Source organism: Gallus gallus, chromosome 18, assembly GCF_016699485.2.
Source record: "Gallus gallus isolate bGalGal1 chromosome 18, bGalGal1.mat.broiler.GRCg7b, whole genome shotgun sequence".
NCBI classification, from domain to species: domain Eukaryota; kingdom Metazoa; phylum Chordata; class Aves; order Galliformes; family Phasianidae; genus Gallus; species Gallus gallus.
This window is the reverse complement of record NC_052549.1, coordinates 2,667,054-2,691,307: the sequence shown is the minus strand read 5'-3', so window position 1 is coordinate 2,691,307 and position 24,254 is coordinate 2,667,054. Positions and strand designations below refer to the sequence as shown.

Sequence of the window (24,254 nt, the reverse complement as noted above, 5' to 3'; positions counted from 1 at the left end):
TTTCTGTCCTGTTTTGAATTGCCTTCCATCAGATAATCAAAAACTTCATGCGAAGGGAAGAGTCTTCTCCGAGCGCTCGCATCCAATTTGAAACAGTAAATTAAAAGAAGTTGGATGTTCTCAGCCGGCTCCCTTATTAGCAGTGAGGTGCGTTCCTCTGGGCCAGCACTGGTGCAAAGCCTGCCCTGCTCGCCCTGCTGCTGCTCTGCTATGGGGTGTGTGGGGTTTGCCCCTGATGGCTCCATATCTCCCCAGAATTTGGGTATATGCAGAAAAAAAACCCGTTCCAAAGAGCCCCCAGCCTGCAAAATGGGACTAAGCAATATTTGCTCTTTGCAGACTCTGAATGAAAAATAATGAAACGAGGCTAAATCTCCGCTTTCTATTTTTCCCCTCTCTTTAAAGCAGGGAAGGTAGGACTCCCGAGCCCTGGGGATTGCCTTTCTTTTCTCTTTTTTGATATTTACTAAAGACTTAAAGATGGGAAGAAGCAGAAGCCTACGCAGTGTATGGGCTGAGATGAAAAGGTCCTGGATCCCCAGCGGGATAGGAAGGCTTCCAACAGGAGGCACAAGCTGCTCGCCTTTGTTTCTCAATTCAAACATGGTGACATGCACAAAAGGAGGCGAATAATATCGCTCTCCTCGGCGGCGAGCCCACGCCTCGCTGCTGGCCGTAATAATAATAATTCCAAACAAAATAACCAGAAAAAAATAAAGGATGCCGATGGGAAAAATGATTTGGGATTAAGAGTTCCTGTGTCCCACCTGCTGGCTTGGGGCATTCATCTGCTGAATAGACCTACAGCTTCCCCACACCCTGCATACCCCGCGAGGGGATCCGTCCCTTTCCGGGCCACCATTGACAAACTGTGGGATCAGAATGCCTATGGAAAGGGTCCTGGGGAGCGGATGGTGTGGATGAAAGGGCAACCTGTCAGTGACTCCATGTCAGCGCTACGGGGAAGGGGAGCTCAGATTTCCTGCACAGCAGAGGCCGAGGGGACCAGCGGCACAAAGAAGGCTCAGTGCCACCCCAGGGACTCCCTGTAATCTGCCATGATAGCCCTCCTTAAGAGGGCTTCCTTTGGCCTGAAGGTGCTCACTGGGCTTTGCTCCCGAGGAACAAGGCTGAGCTGTTGGCCCCCCTCCGATCCCAAGGTGTGCAGACAACACTCAGTTTTCTCCTAATAGCACAAGCACGGTGAGAGTCAGGTAAGTCCTAGATGTCATTAGAGCAGCTTTCTGATCCACTCTCATTCTACCTCATGCTAAAACCTATCTGTTTTCCCTGCTGCTTCCCCTTGAAGCCATACAAATCTCTGTCATCTCCATATCCAAGGCTGAGGAGCTCCACATCTTGCTCAAAGTTCTGGAGGAATCATCTCCTTTCATTTGATTTGGACTGAGTTCCCCTCAGCCCCATCTGTCCCCTCCTGCACAAACCCCCTCAGGTCCTCACAGAGCATTCTGCCCCACAAATGTCCATCCTTCCCAATGTCGCACCCTCAGTGGTTGCAAGGGAGGTGCATCAAAGGCCATGTGGAAGAAGGGTGCCTTGAGGACAGCAATGCCAGTCTTCTCTGCTCCTTCTTACGAGGACGGGATTGTGGCATCAACTGAACTTTCCATCTGTAGATTTGGATGTTTTACTCTAATAAAAGGGCACAGACAGATCGCAATGCTGAGCTTTTCTCAGTATCTGCACAGCTTTCACATCCACAATAAAAGGATCAAGAAATTGCTACCGTGGCCATTCAGAGAAAACAAGAAAAACCTCCTTCCCTGAAGTGAGAAACAAGTTCCCCAGCTTCATGGCCTCTCCCTGTCCACTACACAGGTCAGGCTTTGACAGAGTCAGGGGCTACAAAAACCTCCCACCTTTGGCCAGGCTCAAACCATACTGCAGAGCCACATCCTCTGGAGGAGCATCATCACCCTCTGGACTGTCTGCAGGAACATCACCACCCACCCTGCTTGGGTTGCAAGACCATCACTGCCCATCCTGGTTGGGTTGGAGGAGCATCACTGCTGACCCTCGTTGGGTAGGATGAGTATCACTGCCCACCCTGATTGGGTTACAAGACCATCGCTGCCTTGGCCAGGCTGTAGAAGAATCACTGCCCATCCCAGTTGCATTGGTGGAGCACAGCCACCTTTTTTGGCCACCCTTGGAGGCCCTTGACAGGCTTTGAATAAATGTCTTTACTGACCTCATGAGCCAGTAGGTCAGCAATGCTGACAAAATGCCATGGTGGTGTGGAGAGCAAAAGCTAGAAAGTGATGCTGGAGGGAACAGAGCTCTGACTAAGGCTTCCTCAGAAAATAAAACCAGTCTGTTGAGTCTCCCAGCCAGCATGGAAACTCCATGGGCCACATGGAGTGCTGTGCCATCTGTGTCTGTGCAGCAGGCACTGCTCAGGCCCAGCACTGTTTACAAGGGGCACAGCAGGAGGAGAAGCCTTCTCCTGAACACAGGAAACCACACCCTGGCATTTTCCACTTGGGGATCTGCCCTGCTCCCTCTGTGACCAATTGGAATGCTCTGGAGAAGAGACTGCCACCAGCTCTTCCATCAGCGTGGAGCAAGCCCTTAGAAGCCCATAAATAAGTAATGGGATTTTATATATTTTTGCCTCAAAGTCGGTAGGAGAACAGGGGTTAGGGGCACCTACAGGAAAAATACACTTCAGAATGAATTTCTGGCCCCTACTGTGTGTGCCTGATGTTCACAATGCACAACCCAGGCAGCTCTTGGGTCCAAGCTTTGGTTTGCTCAGGATATGACCATTATTCCCCCTGGTCCAGAGAGAATTGGGAAACAGCTACGGACGTGTCATCCTGTTGCTGACCAACAAGCAGTGATGCTGATGGGATTGCCTCCTCCTGCCCTGCCCACCACTGCTTTTCTCCAACTCCAGTAGAAATTTTCACTGCGTCTCACAAGAAAACAACGCCAAGCAAATGAACCCCACAAAACACAAAACACAAAAGGAGTTTTTCCTCTTCCCACCTCCAAGGGTGAATGGTAAAGCTCTGCAGCTCTCCCTAGACATCTTGACGTGGCAGGACCAACTTGCTGCATCGTGGCAGAAACTGCTGAACCAGCTTTCGAAACACAGAACCAGGGGGGATTCTACTGAACCTCATCCTTTCCACTCACTGGGGCCTCTTGCAGAGATTCACGAGCTGATAACTGCCAAAGCGGACGTGAGGACTGAATCAAAGGGAAGAAACTCCCCCACTGCAATACCTACATCAAACCCACAGCGTCTAATGGAGCCACAGCAAAGCTGTCAGTCAAGAATATCACACGCCTCAATTTAAAAGCTTTGGATGGAGGAGAGTCAACCAAAATACTGAAGACAGTTTCTTACTATTTGCAAAGACTTTGCTGATCACTGCAACATATGGGAAAGGAAAGGACACGGTGCCCATCCTTGAAGAGGTACATCAGAAGGCGTTGCCAAAGAAGGCAATTTGGGGCATTACAGTCACAATGCACCATTGCATCACTCGTCAATTATGTCAAAGCCCAGCTGAAACGTGGCTTTCAGTACGAGACTGCGATGAAGTGATAATCCACCCATGCCTATGAGAAAGTTCTGCATTGCATTTATCTCATTGAGAACTGTGACTTTCTGGTAAATTTGCTTAATCTTTTATACAAGGGTTTGAATTTACAAGAAATTTAGTCTGGGTTCCAGCCAGAAAAGGAAGCCCTGGCATCATCTGGGTCCTTATGCTCTGCACAGTTGTGACAATCTCTACAGCATCCCCTCGGAGTGGTAATTTCAATGCCCAAAAGGGTGTTGAATTTGTAGTTGTCTATGCGGTTTCTGTTCTCCATCTCACATTACTCCCTCCTGCAGAGCTGTGAATTGCTGTGGATTTTATTTTGTTTTGAAAGAGGGTAGTTCTTGACTTCTGTTCGCTTCAGCACCCAGATGCTTTGCTTGAAGCTTATGGGACACGGCTTCTATGGGCTCGTGGCACCAAACCGTGGACCTGCTGAAGCCTGGACATGCTTGGTGGTTGCAATCCCCAACCTGCCCAAATGCAGGCTTGGAAGAGAAACCCAGTCTGCAGCTGGGGCAGGATGGCCTCTCATCGTGCACTCCCTGTTCCTGCTCGCACAGTGTTTCTCCTCTAATAGGACGCCCGCAGTTGAGGTTCTGCACTTCATCTCCTTCGTAAAACTGATGCTAGGCAGAATACTTGGCTCAGCTCAAGCGTGACCCACAGCCATAAATCTGCACTGCTCCCCCTGCTCACACCCCCACGGAGCTGCTGTCGCTGCCCATTTGGAGTTGAAAAACCAAACATGACATTTCCCAGGTGCAGATGTGTTTGTCTCCCCTCCCTTCCAGACTTCCTTGGCTTCTCTTTCTTTTTGAAGAGGGAGAGATTTAGCAGGCTGGGTGGAAATGGTGAGGCAGTGGCTGGCCAGGCTGAGCTGTGCCCCAGGAGGGGTCGGAGGAAGCAAGCTGTCCCTGTCCAGGTGCCAGGAACATGGGGAGCTCAGGGAAGGTTCCCTGGGGCTCCACAGCTGCCGGAAGAGCTCCCAGAGGACAGTGAGGACAGGAGGACCGAAGATCAGCATAATGGGCCCATAGTGTAAATAGGGCCAGGGGGACCTTAGAGCCTTCTGACATTTGTGAGCGGGTAGACAAGATGCAGCACAATGGAGGATCGAAGGTTTGGGCTCCAAACCATCCCAACCACTTGTAAGCCCCTAGCCAACACCAGTTAGTTCTCGAAAACAACATGAAAATGTCCCAGATGTGTGATCCACAGAAGAAGATCATAGAATCATTGTATCATAGATTCATAGAATCAAACATAGAATCATCGAATGGCTTGGTTTGGAAGGGGTCTCAGGGATCATCCAGTTCCAACTCCCTGCTCCGGGCAAGGATGCTAATTACTAAATCAGGCACTAAATCATGTTGCCCAGGGCCCCATCCAACTGACCTTGAATACCTCCAGGGATGGGGCATCCTCAGCTTCTCTGGGCAGCTGGTTCCAGACGTCACTTAACTATTGCTACCACTTGCACACGGTTAAAATTAATTACAAGAGGACTGTTTTTTGATGCAGAGAACACAGCTGTGAGCTGTTGCCACATGGTTTCCCCATACCCAAACACCTCCCAAGGCACTGGTGCTGCTCACATTGCAGATGGGATCTGGCAGCACCAGGTCCGTTTTGCTGAGCACCACGGCCAGTTGCAGTTATGGATCTCAATTCATCCCCACTAACTGCAGACATTTTAGCCAATGCTCACATAGATTCCCAGCTGCTTGGCCATGAAGGGAAAAAGAATTTCCAAGAAGGGCATTCAGAGTATGTGGGGAAAACACGTGCTCCTGAATTACCTCTGGAAGAATCCACTTCTCCTAAAGGGCACATGGCCAAGAGACAACTGGGTCATTCAACCTGCAGCAGCACTGAGCATCTACCCCCTTCCACAGTCCAGACAAGAGACCTCAGCTCTCCTTCCCAACCCTTGTGTCCACGACTCCATGATCACATCAGCTTGCGATGGGGAGCAAGGATGGCAGAAGCCATTCAAGCAAGGGTTGCCTGGAGTTGGTAAACACACACCCTGTAAGCATTCTAGGATCATGTAATAGGAGAGCCCCCAGCTGCAGGAAGGGGACTGCAGGCTCCTGGGTGAAGGTGCAGCACTGAGCAGCTATGGCATGCCATGCCCATACAGCAAACCTTGGCTGGCCATGTGCCCTACTGATCAACTCATGAGGACAGAAGTGTTCCCCAGCCCTGCTCCTGTGGCATCCCCATCCAATTTTTATAGGTTATTGTCTGCTCCAGAGCCAGACGCCCTCTGAGCACAGTAGAGGTGGGTCTTATTTCTGCAGCTGGGGCCAGAAGCCTCCTCTTCAGATTGCACAGCGATAAGGGGTGACTGGGTCTCTTTATGACATTGCTTAATGAGCTGATGACATTTTTATGAATGAAGAAAGCCCCAAGATGATTAGACCTGTTGATTCTTCAGAGATGCCAAGACTCTTCCCTGACTAACAAACCCTGCTCGCATTCTTCTCTGCAGATGAAATCTTTGCAGCACATTTCCTCTTCCTGCCCTCGAACAAACTGTCCCCTCCTAAGCAGCTCCTTTTTCTTTCGCTCATCCATCACACACTGGATGGGACGGGGGTGCCCATGGCCTGGGATGGGGCACAGGTCTAGATGTCGGCTGATTTTTCCTTAAGTTCAGGAGAGGGATGCAGGGTGAGGTATGCACAAAGCCATCACTGTGTATGGCTCTGCAAGAGCCAGTCCTGCCTCCTTAGCGGATAAGATGGCTTTGAAAGAGCAAGTTAAGTGTGCCAGGGTATACGGAGACTTTGTGAGGGGCTTTTCTAAAATCCCACACAAGAGGCTGTTAAGGAAACCTGGTAACCAGGGGATAAGAGGCAAATTCCCATCTTAAAACCAGGCTTGGGTGGCAGAGACAAAGGGTTCGAGCCCTGCAGGACTTGGCATGCAGGGAGGTGAACGGCGCCCGGGGCGTCCTCATAATTAAAAATAATAACAGTGAGCACTTTCAAAGCACTCGGTAAACATGATTAACTAATTAGTCAACTCTTTACTAATTAACCAGTCACAGGACCGGTATGGCTCAATATGCTTAATGATCCGGAGAGCGGCTGAATAGCTGGGGGCAACGTCTGCGGAGCGGGAGCTGTGCAGGGGATGGAGGGATGGATGGGGACGCTGGGATGCGCTCACAGCACAGCCTGGGGAAGGAGGGACACTCACCATGGGCACAGCCATGCCCTGCTCCTCTTCCCCTGCCCTCCCCATGGGAAGGGACTGTCTGTGCTCCCCCTGCCTGATGGCTCCAGCACCACCCCGAGTCCTGAAGGTCACCTCCACACCTTCCCCTGCCTGCTAATGTCACCTGCTGGGCGTGACTAAGTATTTCCTGGCTTTCCAAGGGTCTCCTGTAACAGCATTACTGATGCAACCAGAACAGATGGGTACAGCTGTGCCCACAGCTGCTATTACAACACCGAATCACACATGGTCTTCAGCCCAGCCCTAGAGGACTTTGCCAGGATGGACATTTTCCATCAGCTGTCCCCCAGCAAAGCAGAAGGGCAGGACCTGGTGGCTGTGCAGGAGGTGACGGCACCAGGCGCTGTGTGTGTGGACATGGAGCATCCCACCTCCCTGGAGCTGTCACATCTGGAAAAAGGGTCCCCTCTGCTTTCTCTTAGCTGCCCCTGCACCTCGAGAATGATGTCCCACCAATGGGTGAGCGACTCCCTGCCGCACCACCAGCTTGCCACTGGGGTAGCGAAAGGATCCGACAGAAACACTTGGTTCTGCATTACCGAGGGAGAAAGAAAGGAAATTCTCCCATGCAGAACAGTGTTTTGAGGTCAATAGAGAAAACCCTGTGGGCTGAATACCCAATCTGGGGAGGCTGGCAGGGAGGCTTGGGGTCTGGGTGTCTGCGCTGTCACACTTGTAGCCAGGTTACCATGGCTCATCGTAGTGCATCCACACCCCGGGGGGCTGCTCCTCGCCCGCATTCAACTCGTCCAGCATTGAGGAGGACAGTTGATTTGCAGGAGAAAAACCAACCTTTAGTGGTCCTGTCATGTCATCGCCCCGGGGGTCCACAAAGAACCAGGGGGGTGCAGCCCAGGAGGGAGCTGAGCACATGGCCCTGGGCACAGTGCCCACTCCCCTGCAGGGCTGGGACCTGAGGCACGCTGGGTGCTGGATGGTGAGGTTGGCTACGGGTGGTGAGGATACAGATATGGCTGTACTGCCTGACACCCATGGGTTGGCAGCATCACCCCATGCCCAGGGCACAGGTACCACAAGGAGGTGGAGGGGTACAGGCTTCAAGCTTTTGGGGGTTTTCTCCCCAAACCAAAGCAGGGTACCCTGTGGGGATGCTCAGGCTGCACTCAGCTCTCTGAGGCTCCCCGGGCTGTGCTGGGATATTCCCAAAGGCAATGGCTGCTGCTGGGGGATGGGACCTGGGCGCACACCCCCTCCTCCCAGGGGAAGGGGACTGAAAGAAAAGCTGCATTTCTTTAGAAAGCAATGCCTGACTATGGGAAGGGTCCCTGTATCCATGCAGCCTCCCAGTCCCCTTTTAGTAATCTCACTTCTGGGCCCGCATTCATTCAGACTCTGCAAAGGATTAGCTGACCTTTCTTTCAGCGGTTGGTAAGCCGGGGATGTTAAGGCTTCCCAAAAATGAAGCTCTCAGGGCGCTGTCTCCCAGGAGGGAGCCCAAGGGGCTGCTCAGCCAGACCTCGCACTGTCTCCCTGCTCCCAAAAATGGAGGTTTGGGGACGCTGGGTGACACCAAGCAGCGCTGTAATAGCGATGGGATGGCACTGGCACACAGGACAAGCTGCTCCTGCACTGCGAGGGAGCGTTCACTCTGAAACCTAACAACGACCGGTGCCTTGGCCGGCGCTTTGCGGCAGAAAGGGCTCAAGCTGGGTCTGAGCATGAGGATTTGTGTTAAGCTCCCGAGCTCAGACGTGACGGAGTGACACACAAAGTGCTTCCCGCAGAGGGGGAATGTGCACGCGGCGGGGCTGCGCTCCCCTGGCCAAGTAGATCTGAGCGCGGAGCGGCTGCTGGTGGTTCACCGAAACCCCGATGGGAGAACAAATGGCGCAGGGGGAGAGCAGGGCTTCATCCAAAGCAGAGGAGCTGGAAATCATTTATCCTCCTCCCGCTTGCTTTCTCTCTCCGTTAAGTTTGAATTGAGACACTGGTGAGGCAGAAATAACTAAACAAACCCGAACGCCGCAGCAGAAAGCTTTGAGCCGAATGCAAGCAAAGCCATTCCTCTGTTCTTCCCATCCAGCCCAACTCCGTTATTTCACAGAAGCTGCAGTGGGGTCAGGGCAGGGGATGCTGTTGTGATCCACTTAAATTGCTCGTTTCAATGGGCAGCCGGCTGCTAACGGGACTAATTTTATAGGCACCATAACCTGCCGTGAGAAGCTGCTTTACGACCCTCCACTCCCCCTGACTCGAGCTGGAGCATGGCTGCATCCTCAATGCAGCACAGAGCCGCTGCTTGCACGGCCAGCAGCATCACTAATTCAGAGAATAAAACTGTCTTATGAGATATAAATTAGGTTATTGCTCAGGAGACGAGCCACTCTGCTCAGCTGCTGTCGGAGAGCATCTGTTGCAATTGCAATAGTGGGTGGTTCCAGCTTCGCTCAGCACGGGTGACATCCCACCTATTTTGGTGGCTCCTGTGAGTGCTCTGTGTCCTGAGCCCACCATGCCCCTCTGCTGGCTGGGACCTGCACCCAAGGACACAGCAAGGGATGAGATCCACTGGGGAGGGGGTGCAGCCCGGGCTGTCCCACTGTGCTGGTTTGCGGGATGCAAAGCGCACCTCCGCTGCTGGAGCGGTGGTATTAGTGGCTCACAAGAGGAAGCATATAATCAGCCTTCAGTGCTGTGTAATTACACAGAAATTACCAAGAGAAATTAATTCCAAAAGGTGAACATATGGGTTGCAATGGGTTTTGCCTCTGATTGCTGACACTCATAGCCCAGGGCAGAATCAAAGCCAAAAGTGTGATGTCTGAGTGATTTATTGCACCAAAGCATGGCTGGTGCTGATAGCTGCACTGCGCTGCACCCCAGGAACCCCTCCCAGTGACTGGGGACCCATTTGCTCCGTGATCCAACCACAGGGATCCAACCCCACTTCTGGGAATACAGTTCCTACTCCGACCTGCTGCATCCCGGCATGTTGTGTATGAACGGACACACGGCAGTGGGACGCATTTGAGGTGAGCAGGTGCAGGAAGCCAACTGGTAGCACAGGGACCCCATGGCCCCTCCTTGCCAACACGGGGCCACCGGTGGGAAAGCAGCAGGAGATGGCCGCGTGCCACAGCCGAGCCCCTCGGGAACTCATTGGCATGCCAGCGCGGTAGCCGGGCGCTGTGCGACACGGTGGGAGCATGTCAATGCCTCTGGAGCTTCTGTATGGCCCAGCTCCCCATGGAGAGCACCCTAGGGAATGGGGGACCCCATGTAGCAGGTGACCTTGGGTCCCAGGGGTGGTGAAAGGACGGATCTCAGCACATGGCACCCCTACAGCAGTGCATGTTAGTGAGCGGGACCTGCTCGCTGCCCAGGACCCGAGCACAAACAGCATCACCCTGGTCAAGGCAAGCCGGCCCGCTTACTGGCAATAGGTGCATTCATTCCAAATGTACACCCACTTTGTATCCCTTTATATCAGACAGCTGCTCTAAGGGGCTGCTGGAATAAAGGAAAAACAAAGTCTGCGTGCCTTCATGCCTCCCCGCTTCCCTTAGCTGAGCTGCTGCTATTGCCGTTGTTGTTATTATTATTGTTATGATTATATGCATTTCGTTCTCTGCTCTGTAATGAATAATTTATGGCTCCGTCTCCATCCCCTTTCAATGGATTCACTATCCGGGGAGACTCGCTGAATAATTTGGATCATTCGTTTTCAAGTGCGTGGGCTGCCGACAAATTGTTTGCCTTTCATTCCTGGGGACGTCCATTGGTCACCAACGGGGATTTCTTTGGCCGCCCCACACACGTGACGGCCTGTCTGGGGTTTTGTGGCAATGGGGTTTCTTTATTGATTGGGTGGAACGTGCTGAAGTGGAGCCTCGGTGGGGGGAGGCCGCATTGCTGCGGGGATGGGTTTGCCAAATCGCCATGGGCATTTGGTGGCTCCATGGAGGCTTGGGAAGAGCGAACGCTACAGAGCAGATTAAGCACTGTGTAATGTTTTAAAAGTTTGATTTGATCAAATCTATGATGCAGTGGATTGCTAAGCTTCCACAGTGCTAACTGGAATCCTGGGAATAGATGGGTTTTTAACACACTTGCACTGAGCATGGCTTTGCCTTAGAAAACAAGCGAGCGTCAGGTGCGCTGTTAGCCCTGCTGTGCATACCAGGGCCATCTGATGGCCTGGTGATATCTGACTGCAGTCCATCACAGGGTGCAGCAGGGATAAGCCCAGCTCCTCACCCAGTGCTGGGGCTCAGGGTGGAGCCATCCCCACAGGTACCCAGTTTCACTCAGTGGTCACCTCCCAGACTGGCTGCCAGCACCCGCAGCTCCACAAAAACAATTGAGATGTGCTACACTTGTCTGTGTGATGAATTGATAGCACTCCCCACTCCCTGCCCCACAACACCCCCCATAACCTCACAGCCCCCCTTGCCCCACACTGCTGCCCACCCCAATTTACGAGCAGCGCGCAAAGGACACACCGGGCTGCTGGGCTGAACCACGCAGGAATATCAGCTGAGTTACAAAAACAAACAAATCAAACCCCACCGGGAGCCCGTTTCATTTATCTTCTTTTGTCCAGTTTTGCCTCAGTGTGAAAGTTGCCCTTTCAAGCCCAGCGGTTGTGTTCCAGCCCCGGCGGGCAGCAGATCCAAAGCGCTGCACCGCGAGCTTCCCCGCGGCATGTTTGCACAGTTCAATTCATTTCTAAATATTCAGCGGCGTTTCCCTCCCTCCCACCCTCCCAGGACTTTCTGCCCGAGAGCCGAGGGTGTAAAGCACAGGGCTGGGGATCCTGGTGCACAGAGCCTTTGTGTGCAAACACAAGCTGCTGTTTGTATTTGCCTTCACACTGTCAGAGCCCAATTGTGCGCGCTGCAGTGCTGGCTAGCAGGCTGCCTGCAATATCCGCTCGGCCGTCCCCGCTGCCAGAGGGACGCTCCCCCTCCCCGGGATGCTTTGAAGCAAAGTGATTTCATTTCATGAGGCTTTCGCTAATCGCGGTACGATCTCCGACATTGAGCAGAACCAACTCCCTGTTGCAAAAGGATGGGAGGGCGGGCGGGGAAACAGCCTGGCTGGGGGGTCCCGCGTCCCAAGGATGCTCCGCTTCAGCTCAGCACTGCAATGGGAGGTTTATAAAAGCACCCTGTTTCTCCCACCTTCCCATTTCCCCACTATCTTCCTGCAGGAGAGAACCGAGGTGCTGCACTGGGCTGCTGGGTGTCAAAAATCCCCTTTTCCCATCAGAAGCACTGTGCCCACTCCCTGCACCCACTACATCCAGTTTGGACTCTAAACATCCAGGAGGCTGGCATTAAGGGACGCTCAATCTCCCCTCACTGTTGCCATGAAAATCAAGTCATATTTGGTTGAAATAAAGCAGGGATGGTGATGATTCTTGTGGTCCCGCAGCACACAGCCCTGTAGGGATCAGCTGATGAAGTGACACGGGGAAGGTGATACGAGCTCTGCATCTTTCCATCTGAATCTACGAGCCTGGTGTTCAAAGGTGGGGGGATAAGGGCAGGGATGGTGCAGGGCAGATGGGCAGCAGCTCAGCTTCTCTGCAACCAGAAAGCACTTTCCATCCTGGCAGTTCCCCGCCGCAGGTCAGGATGGATTCGTGCTACTCCACCCTGCAGAGCTCAGCTGCTCGCAGCCTGCCTCGCTGCCCGGCTCTGCTGCTCCTCACACTGTGTTTGCCCTTTTCCAGGTAAAACTGAAATTCCCACCTGCACTGTCTCTGCCTTTGGTGCTGTGTGCAGGATGTGGCAATGGGCTCTTTCCCTGCTCTTCTGCTCACTGCGCTCTGGAGTGATGCATCTCCTAGGGCAGAGGGAAGGTCACTTTGCACAGGAAGGGCACAGCAGCAGTTTGGGGTCTGTTGGTGCCTTTCAGTGCAGCAGGACTGTCCGTGCCAGCAGAGACCCTGGGTGCTGAGCACCATCCCCAGCACACAGCAATCTCCATGTCACTCCATCAGTTCTTAAATTCTGGGCAACAATGGAACAAATCCATAAATCCACAGATCTATAAATCCATGGCCCAGCCAAGCTGTGTGCCTCCCCCATCCCTGCCCCCTTCCAACACAGGTCCTCATGCTTTCTGAGCTCAGAACCCTTTCCCTCAACAGATATCCCCTTCAGTACCACATTCCCTCCCTGCAGGAGTGCAGAGCTGAGTGGGTATGGCAGAGCCACACAGCTCCATCCCCAGCAAGCTGCAAGCTGCCACAGGAACAGCCTCACTGCCTCCTTATCAGTCCCCAGGGCATCCTAATCCCCCTATAAACGAAAGCTATTACAGAGAGATCTCCTTAAGAGCCTGCCAGTCACCACCCTGTTGGGGGATATCTTGGCACGTGGTTGGCAGGGAGAAGTGTTGTGTGTTCAGGGTGTGTGTCCATCCCTCGTGTGCTTGGGGTGATGCTGTTTGGTGCAGTCAGGAAGATGCCAGAGACAGATGGGGCTGAGTCTGGGGGTGGTGAAGCTCCCTTGCATGCTCAGAGCTTGACCCTGCAGGCAGAGCTGTCAGTGCTCACTAGGAGGGGTTTACTATGCTACCTGGTGGTCCTGAGGATGGTTTGGGGTTATTTCTGCTGTTTGACACCAATATGGGGCTCACCCTGACCTACACTTCCTCCACCCTGCAAAGCTGGCAGCGAAAACCCATCACAGCCCCAAACATAAAGTCAGGGGATGGGCTCTGAGCACTGACAGAGCTGCGGTGTCCCCGCTCAGTGCAGGGAGTGTGACCAGATGGCCTCTAAGGGTCTCTTCCAACTCCAGCCATCCTGTCATTCTATGATATATTTTCAACACAGACATCCTAAATACTCACAGCCCAGCAGGAAGGTGTGAGCCTGGGAGAGCTTTCCATAGGGCTGTGTGCTTCTCGCCCTGCAGGGCTGGGAGCGCGTCCCCCCGGGCGGTCACAGGGAGTCTGCACGGCGAGGACAGTGCTGGCTGAATGAGGATGACATGCGTTGGCCCAGAAAGAGAAGGGCAGAGATTAGCCGTGGACAAGCTCAAGGGAAGGCAAGTGTCCAACCCCGAGTGCCAAGCCTGGTTTTGTTTTAGCCTTAACTGCGCTTTTTTGTTTGTTTGTTTGTTGGTGTAAAAACCTTTCTGTTGGAAATCAGTTTAACTTTAAGCTTCCTGAGAAGAAAAGCCTGTGAGAAAGCTCTGCCCATGCCTGGCTTGCTTGGGAGGCTACAATGGGAGTCTCGGTTGCTTATGGGCTCATATTTCTATGGCTACAGCACCCAGTGTGATTCCCCATGCAGAATGACCCATGGGAGCTGGGCATTGGGATGGGAGCGGGGTACAGCCCATGGAGGCTGTGTTCCAGCTGCTGGGAAGTGCAAGGATGCTGTGCTGCTGCTTCACACCTTTCCTGCCCTGACACCACACGCAGCCGTACTTTGGTCTCAGGGCCAGGGGAAACTGAGGCATGGGGCAACGAGACAAACCTGGATGTGGGGAATGCTGAGCATCCATTGTGTCCTCTGTAGGTAACAGGTGGTTTGGGCACAGGGCACTCCAAAACCACTTCTATAGGTAGCACTGCCCACAAATCTCTCCCTGAGCTGCCACTGAAATGAGAACGGTCCTCCCCAGGTCTGCCTGGAGGAAGTTTCCCATTGGGAATGCAGCAGTGCAGTCCCTGGCAATTCCCAGCCCTGGAGATGATGTTTCCCTTCAGCAGGAAGAGAGGCCGGCTCACAAACCACTCTGACACAGACACATCACAGCCTGGGAACCCACTGCCATGCACACCTCAGAGCAGAGCCTGAAACCACCTCTGTGTGCTGGGTGCCAAGTCCCAAATCTGATCACACAATATGTCTCCTTTTTCTCACTGCAGCCGCACTCATTACTGCTCAGTGCTCTCCAGGCACAACACAGGGCCAAAATCCGAGATGAGCCCAGCACCTGCAGACCCCATTGATGTCAGAGCTGTGCGCAGGTGTCGGTGCAGTGTCGCTCGGGGCGACACTGGGAACACTGGGACAGTGGTGGGAGGTGGTTCCCAAAGCGCCTTCAGCCTGCGCCGGCTGAAAATGCACTGAGTGGCATTTTGTGCAAGTGAAAGGGGGTTTTCTGAAGGGTTTCATGGTAGTTCTCATCTGCATCATGGACGGCTCGTGAGAAATTGTGGGGTGGTGTCGATTGCATTGTATGGATTTCCCTAAATCTGGTTGATGTCTGCATCCCTGGCTGCTCTTCTGTGCATCTGCACCAGCTCACCAGCAACCAAGCTCTGAAGGCATTTCAGCTCAAGCCTTTCCCAGCTGCAGGCTCCTCTCACGGGGGACTCAAAGCATTGGCCACAACCTGGGCTTTGGGCTGAGCACTGTGCAGGGGAGAGGGAGGATGCAGAGCAGAGCTCCCTGCCTGTCAGTGATCGCAGCAGCCTCTCTCCAAGCCGTGTCCTCTCTGGAGCCCACTAGCTGCCAGGCGCCCGGCCAAAGCTGTGCTGTGAGGCCAAGCTCTTCACGGAGCAGCTATTTGCCAGGTAATGCTGATGGGAACCTGCTGTGGTACAGAGTGCTGCAGGCAGGGCTCCTTCTGCCCCTGGGGGACACCTCCTTGGGCCAACCCTTGCCCTGCACAGGGCTCCTGTGGGCTGCAAGAGGTGATACAGAAAAATTCGATCTGGCTGTCGAGAAATTTTCCCATGGGAAATTTTGACTTCTTGTCAGAAACTGCAGTGTGTTTCTGTTTCAGCCCCCAGAAAAGCATGAATGGGAACAAAGGTTCCACTTTGGCAGAGGGAAGGGGCTCACCGAAGAAAACACCCCAATTTTCAAGCAAAGCAGACACATCCTGCCATTTTCCTCTTTGGTTGGAAACTCAATTTGTCCCCCCCCCCCCCCAAAAAAAAGAACAAAATCAAAGGAAAAGCTGTGACCAGTTCTCACTCGATGGGCTGGGGGCAAATGCAGCACATGTGGTGAATTCACCTCCTCCCTCAGCACAGGGCTCCTCCGGCCATGCTCCCTTCATGGGCTGAAGATCCCCCCAGTGTGCAGCCGACAGCATCACCGCCAGCCCCAGTCCCTGCCTGACACCCGAGGGTCAGCAAAGTCCAATTTCCCTCTGGGTTTGGGAGAGAAACCAGGGTGGGCCGATGGTCATGAGCAAGTGGGTGGGAGCTGAATGGGTTTATTGTGATCTTTATCTAGGAGGATTATTCCAGGCAGTGTGGGCTTGGCAGGGCCACGCAGTTGTTTGGCTGCGGTCGGTGTTGCAGACTGATAGGTACGGCCCCAAGGAATCTGCAGCAAAAACGGACTACGGAAAATGGTTTTGCTGCAGTTTTGCCATTGCAAAACATTCACTTCCCAGCAAACTGTGAGGAAAGGGAAGCAAAGTCGGTGATTTTCGTTTGCAAAAGCCTGAACCGTGCGTGGTGTGCAAGGCAGAGCCTGCCACGAAGTCCTGATTAACTGGAAGCTGGGAATCAGACTGGAAATAAACTGGAAGTGTGGGAGATGGTAGGTGTGCAGGGCCGGCACAGTGGCTGAACAGAAGCATTCTAGGGAACATTTCGGGGCACTGCAGAGTAGCCCGGGGATCCAACGGTGACCACGGGGCACTGAATTTCACGGCATGCCTTCTGCAGCCGAAGGACCTGCGCCGGGCTGTGCGACGGGAGGTGAGAACGGTGCGAAACTGCTCAGTTCGCTGCCGGACAGAGGAAAGCAAACCCGGAGACAAATCGCGGCTCGGCGCTGTTTGCACACCCGGGCAGCTCTCCCCGCTTTCCCCCCAGGCGCTGCGAAACGGCCGCTCCACGGAGCGCCCCGACGTGAGCCGCAGCCCGGAGAGGGAGCGGAGTTTCTGGGGCTGAGCACCGCCGTGCAGCGGGACGCGGCCGGGCACACTCATCCCCACCCGATCCCGGTAACCCGCGGTTGCTGCCAGTTTTGGCCGTGCCTCAGCTTCGAAGGCGCCGGCGAAGAAATTACCCTCTCTGCAAGGGACACATCTGATTGTGATTTGGGGAAAAAAAAAAAAAAAAAAAAGAAAGAAAGAAAGAAAAAAAAGTCCAACTAACTCGGCTTTTTTTTTTTTTTTTTCTTTTTCTTGTTTGTTTTGGTGTTGGTTTTTGTGTGTGTGTGTGTGGACTTTTTGTTCCCTATCGTCGGAGCTGCGAATGTTTTGGAAGACGGAGCCGTGTGTTGCGCGTAAACAAGGCGGCTGCGGGCGGCGGGACGCCGGGGACGCGGAGGGGAGAGCCGAGCCGAGCCGAGCAGAGCCCGGGACGCTGCCCAGAGCCGCCGTGGGTCACCCCGAGCCCCCGGCACACGCAGGGACCGCAACGGCCCCATAATACGGGAAACGAAGGCTGGAGGCTGCGGGGAGCCGTCAGTCGGGGATGCAGAGAAGCAGCCCCCAAACCCAGCCCTGCCCCGGGACGCGCCGTCTCCCTTCGGGGTCAGCCCCGGAATTCGCTCTCAGCCCGGACGGCGCGGATTCCTCTCCCGAAACGGAGTGAACCCCTTCGGCCCGGCGCTGCCCGTTGACCCCAGGGCCGGTTCCCGTCCCACCGCCGCCTCCCGCACTCGGGGCGCGGGGGAGGGGGGCGGCTGCACCGGGCTCGGGGTTCGGAGGCTCTGCGTGGCCGTGTCGGGGGCTGCGGGTTCGGCAGAGCTGCTCGGCCACCTTCCGCCTCCGGCAGCGACAGGAGCCGCTCCCCGCTCCGTGCCGAGCTGCGGCTCCTCGCATCCCCCGGCCCCAGCCGGCGCCTGCCCGGGCTGCTCCACGCACGAACGGGGTTTTACCGCTGTCCTCCGCCTTCCCTCTCTCTGCGCCGATCCTCTCCGTGTCCCCTGCCCTGCTTCTCCCTCCGCCCGCTGTCCCTTGCTCCGCTCCCCACGTATTGTCAGCCGTGCTACCCCCCGGTTCCCCGGTGCCCCCGACCCGGCGCTCCCGGGTCCTTCGTACGCCCGCCTCGCACTGAGGGTCCGTCGCTGTCTCTTGTCCCACACTGTCCCACATTCCCGTCCCCCGACGTCCATCCACGTTCTCCCGATGTCCCCGCTCTACACCCCGGGTCCCGCAGTTCCTCACCGGTCCGCTCCCGGCTACGGCGGCTCCATCCCTGCTCTCCCGATCCCCCGCTCCTCGCGCGTGTCCCCGAGCGGCCCCTCGGCGTCCCCTCCTTCGCCCCGCACTTCCGCTGCCCGTGTCCCTGGATGTCCCCACGCCTCCCGCTCCCTCTCCCCGGCGGTTCCCCCTGGGTCCTCCCCTCCCTCCCTCTGTCCTCGGAAGCCCCGCGCCCCGTCCCGGTCCCCGTCCCCGCGCTCCCGGCCGCCACTCACCCACGCACTCGTTGGCCTCTCGGGCGGTCGCCCTCTGCCAGGGCCGGTCGTAGTGGAAGGGTTTGCAGCGGTCGCACTCGGGCCCGGCCGTGTTGTGCTTGCAGTCGCACACCAGGTTGTCGTCGCGGTCGCGGACGCAGCGGGACGCGTGCCCGTTGCACTTGCAGCGCCCGCCGACCTGCAGGTCGGACACGGCGTAGAAGTAGGAGTCGCGGGCGAGCTCGGAGTCGTCCTCGTTCTCGTCGCCGAAGGTGTGCAGGCGGCTGAAGGTCACCTTGATGTCGGTGGCCGTCACCCAGTCCTGCAGCACGGGCGAGTTGTCGAAGTCGTGGGCGGTGGGGCGGCCGTCCAGGGTGCTGAAGGCGATGAGGCCGCCGGAGAGGGGCCGCACGTCGGTGTGCGAGTCGGTGCAGATGGCCTCCTGCTCGTTCTGCTTGGTGATGGCGGCGCGGCTCGGCTTGTTGTACATCTTGCGGCACTGCGTGGAGTAGAACTGGAAGGGCACCCACGTCTTGCCGTAGTCCATGGACTTGTAGATGGCCATGGACTCGGGGCGCGGCGAGCAGAACTGCAGGCTCACGTAGGTCACCTCGAACTTCTTGCCGAGGGACAGCGTGAGGGTGACGTTGTGCGGGTACTGCACGTAGCTGTCGGACTGCCAGCACGTCAGGTTGTGCGGGTTGTTGAGGTCGGTGAGGAAGGAGGGCGGGTGGGCGCGCTTGGGGTCGGAGGCGTTGCAGAGGTGGCACGAGCGGACCTGCTCCTCGCCCTTCTCCGTCACCACGCAGTACCTCGACGGCGGCTTCCCGCAGGTGCTCGACACCTTCACCTCCTTGCCGAAGGCCGAGTTGACGAAGTCCGGGATGCAGCGGCGGGGCAGCCCGTGCTCGTCGTAGCAGGGGTCGGGCTGCGCCGTCTGCACGGCGAACATGTTCAGCCCGGGGTAGCCGCCTCGCAGCGGCTGTGCCAGCCACGCGGCCGCCAGCAGCAGGGCGAGCGGCCCCTCCGCGCCCCTCCGCGGCATCGTGCGCGGCGCAGCGGGGCTCTGAGCGGGGCGGCTCGGCCGGCGGAGGCGGTGCGCGGTGCGCGGCTCACGGAGCGCGGAGCATCGCCCGCCCCGCGGCCAAACCCCGCGGAGAAAGGGAGAGCGGAGAGGCGACGGCCCCACAAAAGTGCCGCTGGCGGCGGGGCTGGGTCCCGCCTGCCTCCCGCCCCGGCTCTCGCACGGAGAATGACTGGCGGTCCCAGCCCCCGCCGCGTTTGAGGTCATGCTAAAGGAGTGACATTGCGCTCAAGGAACAGAACAACGACATCCACTGGCGGCTCAGCCAGAGACACGCACAGGCGTCGGGGTGTGTGTATGGGGGGGAGGCGGGGGGGGATGGGAGCGGGACGCCGCCCGGGGGGCCTCCCCGACTCCACGGCGATGGGCGCCCCGAGGGAGCGGAGATGGGTCTGGCTTCCCCCTCGCCGCCGGTCCCCCCGCCCCACGGTCCGTCCTGAGCCCCGACGGGACGGCGGAAGCCCGGGTCTGCACGCTCCGGCAGCTGCAGAGGCTTCGGGAGGGGCACCGGGAGGGACGGGACGGGAGGGGATCCTCGCGCTCAGCAGGATCCCCTCTTCTCCTCGAGCCCAGGACACACCGGACCTGAGACCTCTCAGCAAGACGGGGGCTGCCCGTGAACGCGCACTGAGCGCTGCCGAGGCCCTCCCCTTGCAGGTGCCCAGAGCCGCTCTCGGGGGACTCCCGGCCCGGCGGGTCCCTGCCCAGAGTCTGGGAAGGAAAACACTTACCGACAGCCCCAGCTCGACCCCGGGTGCTGGGAGACCCCGAGCCCCCCCCCCCCCCCCCCCCAACAAGCTCGCCCCGACGGGCCGATGCGGAGCCCCGGGAGCGGCGGAGCATCCCGGAGAGCAGCCGCCCTGCTCGGCCCCCTGCCTCCCGCAGCCGCTCCCCTTCATTAAAAGGGCACTTTTATTTTTCCAACGGAGGTGCCCTTTCTCGGAGCGCTGCCCACGCAGTGTCACTCAAGCGGCCGAGTCCTGGCACGGCGACGCGGCCCCTCCGCTGCCAGCCCCGACGGAGCGGCCTGAGGGGACGAGGCTGCCCGGGCAGCGGTGAACCCCACGCCGGCCTCCGCCCCCTCCCCTCCGCCCGCCCCTCTCTCCGCTTTGAATTCCTTGCCACCGAGCTGAATAAAAGTGGTTGTTGTAAATTGAATTAGTGCCTGATTAATCTGCTCCCGGGCCTGCTAGCCCAGCGGGGCGTCTTTGGCAATGCAACCGCCTTCCCTGCAGGGCAGCGGGGCTCCGCAGCCTCCCTGCCCCCATCGCTCCCCCCGGCGCCCCCCGACAGCCCCGCTGCTGCTGGGATTTGTTAACTCTTCCCCGGAAAGCAGCCCCTCCGCTCCCGACGCCCTCTCTCCTCCGGACCCCCCGAACCCACCCGGGTTCCGGAGCCGTCGGGGCACCCTCGGGAGGCACTGCCCGGCTGCCCGCGCCCGAGCCGAGGTTTCCCACTCCCCCCCCACTGCACTCTATCGGTGTGGTGTCCGTGCACCGTGCCCGGAGCTTCTTCTCCAGCCACGCGTATCTGAGACCGACCCTTCCCCACCGGCACGCTGTGTGCGGGACTCCTACACCCTGGGGGACCCGGGGGCGGCCTGGGAGCACAGCAGGTGCCCCTCCGATGGTTGTCCGACCCCCACGGCCCGCGGTGCCTTCTAATCCCATTACCGGGCTGTTCATTTAACAATCACCCGGCGCTGCCGAACCAGAAGGGACGGTGTCCCCCGGCCGCGAAGCGCCATCCTGCCCGTCCCTCCGCGTGTATTCAGCGTTTCACAACCGCCGGCGTTTCTAATGGCGCTTGCGGTCATTAACGTGATTTAAGGAGGCTTTCCTCTAATTACCTCTCCCTCGAGCTATTAAATGAGGGTAAGCAGCGCGGTGGAGACCGAAGCGCATTCCCCGGGGCCGGTTCCGATGCTGCCGCCCTCTCGGGGCCGGGAGGCCGGGGCCGAACCCACCGAGGGATGCTCGGGAGGGGCGGGCCGTGCCCAAAAACCCAGTCTGGGATTGGTTCTTCCCATCGTTAAGCACGAGCGCGGGGACACGGAGCTTCGTCGACCGGAGGATCCCTGGGATCGGGACCGGGAGCCCCGACGGGACGGTCAGGCCGAAGCGGCCCTTTCCCCCAGGTTTGGCTAGGAGAAACCTGGTGAAAAAGGGGGGCGAAGGGTTTTATTTCGACCAGGAAACGCGGCGATCGGAGCCTGTTTTAAAAGTCAAATGGGTTCGGATCCCGGAGCCCGTCCACCTCCTCGGGAACAATGCGCTGCCCCGCGCCCACCTCCCGCTGCCACCGCCCGGCCCCGGGCTGGAGGAGGGGGGCGGGGGGGGGTAGAAGCCGAGCGGCTCTTCTTCCCCTCCCCGATATCTGGGGCCGTCCCCCCGGCGGGATCGGGAGCGGCTGGAAAGGCAGAGAAGACCCGGGTTGAAATAATCAGGAGCGATTTATTCCCCCGGAGTGACAGTTCTTTTGAGCGGTTGCCGAATGGCAGTTTCTGTCTTTCTGAAAGCTTTTCTTCCAGATTCTGTTCAGATTAGGCTGGGGAGATGAATGAGGCCATTATCCAGCCCAGTAGCTATTCTGAAATGCCAAATTAATTACCAAGGGCTAAATCAAGGCCCTGGGGGCTGGAGGGGAGGGGTGTGTGTGGGGGGGGGGGGAGGGGGGGGGGGACGTCGAATTGAGGTGTGAAAATATCTCCGCGATCTTTGAAGGCCGGGTACCGGGACACCGCCCTGAGTCACACCGAAGCTGCGGTACCGGGAGCGACCCCGGGGGGCTCATCTGTGTCCTCGCCCCCCCCCATCCGGCCCGGTCCCCTTCACCTCCGTGGCTCCTGGGGGAGAGTAGAGCCGGAACCGCCCGTCCCATCCGTCCCGTCCCGTCCCGTCCCTCCCAGTCCCGCCCAGTCCCGTCCCACTCCGGCCCAGGTATTCGCACTCCGAGCCGTGTCCTTGTAGAGGTGTGGAGATCCATCCGCAGCGCCGGCAGATGGGCTCACCCGGGTTACAGGGCAAGAAGGTGCTTCCTCGTGGCTCTGTCAGCACCGTCTGCCCGTGGCATTTAGATCCCTCCAGTGAAAGCTCTTTGGCAGCCATTGTTATTACTATTACTCTGATATTTACGCTTCTCTCCCAAGCAAATATCATTCGCACACAAGCCCTTGATCACATTACAGGTTCTCATCCCGTAATCCACTTTTCAGTTCCCAGGAAAGCACACCTTTAGCTCCTCTCATTTAGGCAAAAATCACTCCATCTGGGGGGCAGTGTATACACCTTGACTGCGGGCAGAGATGGGTGCGTGGCTGACACCAAGCCAAGGGCACACGGCCGGCACATCGCAGGTCAGCCTGCTGAGACCCTGAGCAGAGTGCTGGCAGCAGGGAGAGCAGAGCCAGGCGAGGCTTATCCCTAACCTACACAGTCCTTGCGAACGGGGAATAAGCAGCAGAGAGATTTCCCATGGGCTGAGAAGTGGGCTGTAGAAGGAATCAAGCCTTTAATGTAAATTGGCCGTGGCTGGCAGAGCCCACTGAACACTGGGCTATTCAGCATCGCTGTGAACCTCTAATGACCAACTTGGATTTCAATTATACACCCAGAATTGCCACCAAGTGAGATAAGCCCCTGGAATACTATATTTTCTCTTCTAGGGCTGGCGGACTGGAAAGCTCTGTGTGCCATACGTGATTTATTTGGGGCAGAACAGGCTGACACGCAGTAGCTGTACGCTATGGCTGAACCCAGGGACTGGCAGGTGGGTTTGGTCCCTACAGGGACTGCCACGGTGCAGGCATCAAATGGGCCCATGGGAACAGGGGCACTCCTTGGTGGTAAAACTGCCAAACCCTGTGATTTAGCTGTGTGCTCCCCAGCAGATGCAATGATTTCATTCGGATGGCTGTAGGTGCAGCAGAACAAAAAATAATGCAGATCAGCCTGGAAACCATGGCTGTGTTCTGCACACTGGGCATGCCACCGAGGTGCCGTCAGGTTGATAAAGCAACTGGGATCTCGGCCTGCTGGGAATGCCCCAGCACTACCTGGATCTCAGGGACCCGGGTGTGAGCCCACCCTTAGCAAAGGACTTTGCAGGCTTTGGACTCACTGCTTCGTGCTGCTTGGAGCCCTGCAGCACACCAGAACTTCCCAGTGTTCCCTTAAAATAGCTCACTGGGGTGGAGTCAGCTCCTCACCTGTGCTGCAGGACCATCTCTGGGTACCGTGAAGCTGGCAGCAGCTCAGAGTGTGTGTCTTTGGCTCTGGTGTAAGGAGATGGCCCACAGAAGGACTTCTGAGTGCAGTGGGGGCCGTCCAGGAGACCCCGAGGCCACGATTTCCTATGAGACCCAGGAAAGGCCGGGGAGCTGACACACAGTTCTGGTTGGGGATTTTCCTCCCCGTTGAGTCAGAATAGAGTCGTGAAAAGGAATTTGATCTCCTTAAGCCGATGTCAGGCAGAGATCAGCCCTGGGCAGAGCTCCGGGCGGGAGGGGGCTGTGTGGGGCCGGGCAGGAGGAGCAGTGTGCTTCATGGAGCAGAGCCACGGCAATGCGCATCCCCACAGCTCCTGAGCTGCTGCCTTCACCTCCAGCACCTGTGCTCAGTTTGCAGAGGGAGGATGCTGAGGGTGGCAATGTCCCCATGCGCAGGGCTGGGGGTGACAAGGACAGATCACCCACAGGACAGCAGGACATGGGTTTCTCCCAAGCCTTACCCAGAGTGCTTTGCAGCAGTCGCTCTCTTCTTGGCAGCCATCCTAGCCTAATTATAATTAAGTATGTATTAAGCGGGTTGAAGTGGCCTTCAAGTGGCTATAACCTTTTAATAGGGGAACCTGCGGGAGGGCAGCGGGAGTGCGCCCTGGCTGGGCAGCGAGGTGCTGGGTCAGCCCTGGGCATGGCTGGGGAGGGCTGGGAGCATCCTTCAGAGACACTCACCTCTCTCCAAGGGGCTGCAGCCCCCAAACCCAGCCATGTTCCCCCTGCGCTAAGGCAGGTGAGGGACTGCATTCCCCAGATGCTCAGCTGGGCAATGCTGCT

At 57.0% G+C, this 24,254-nt stretch overlaps 1 protein-coding gene across 1 annotated transcript in view; it reads right to left on the bottom strand.

Annotated features, from left to right (window-relative positions):
- Positions 1-19,375, bottom strand: part of NTN1 (netrin 1) — a 49,991-nt gene extending 30,616 nt beyond the window's left edge. The window contains exon 1 of the mRNA NM_205419.2: positions 18,139-19,375. Within this exon, the coding sequence (NP_990750.1) occupies positions 18,139-19,162 (1,024 nt within the window). The 5' untranslated portion in view covers positions 19,163-19,375. The remainder of the gene's footprint in view (positions 1-18,138) is intronic.
- Between the last annotated feature and the right edge of the window lie 4,879 nt (positions 19,376-24,254).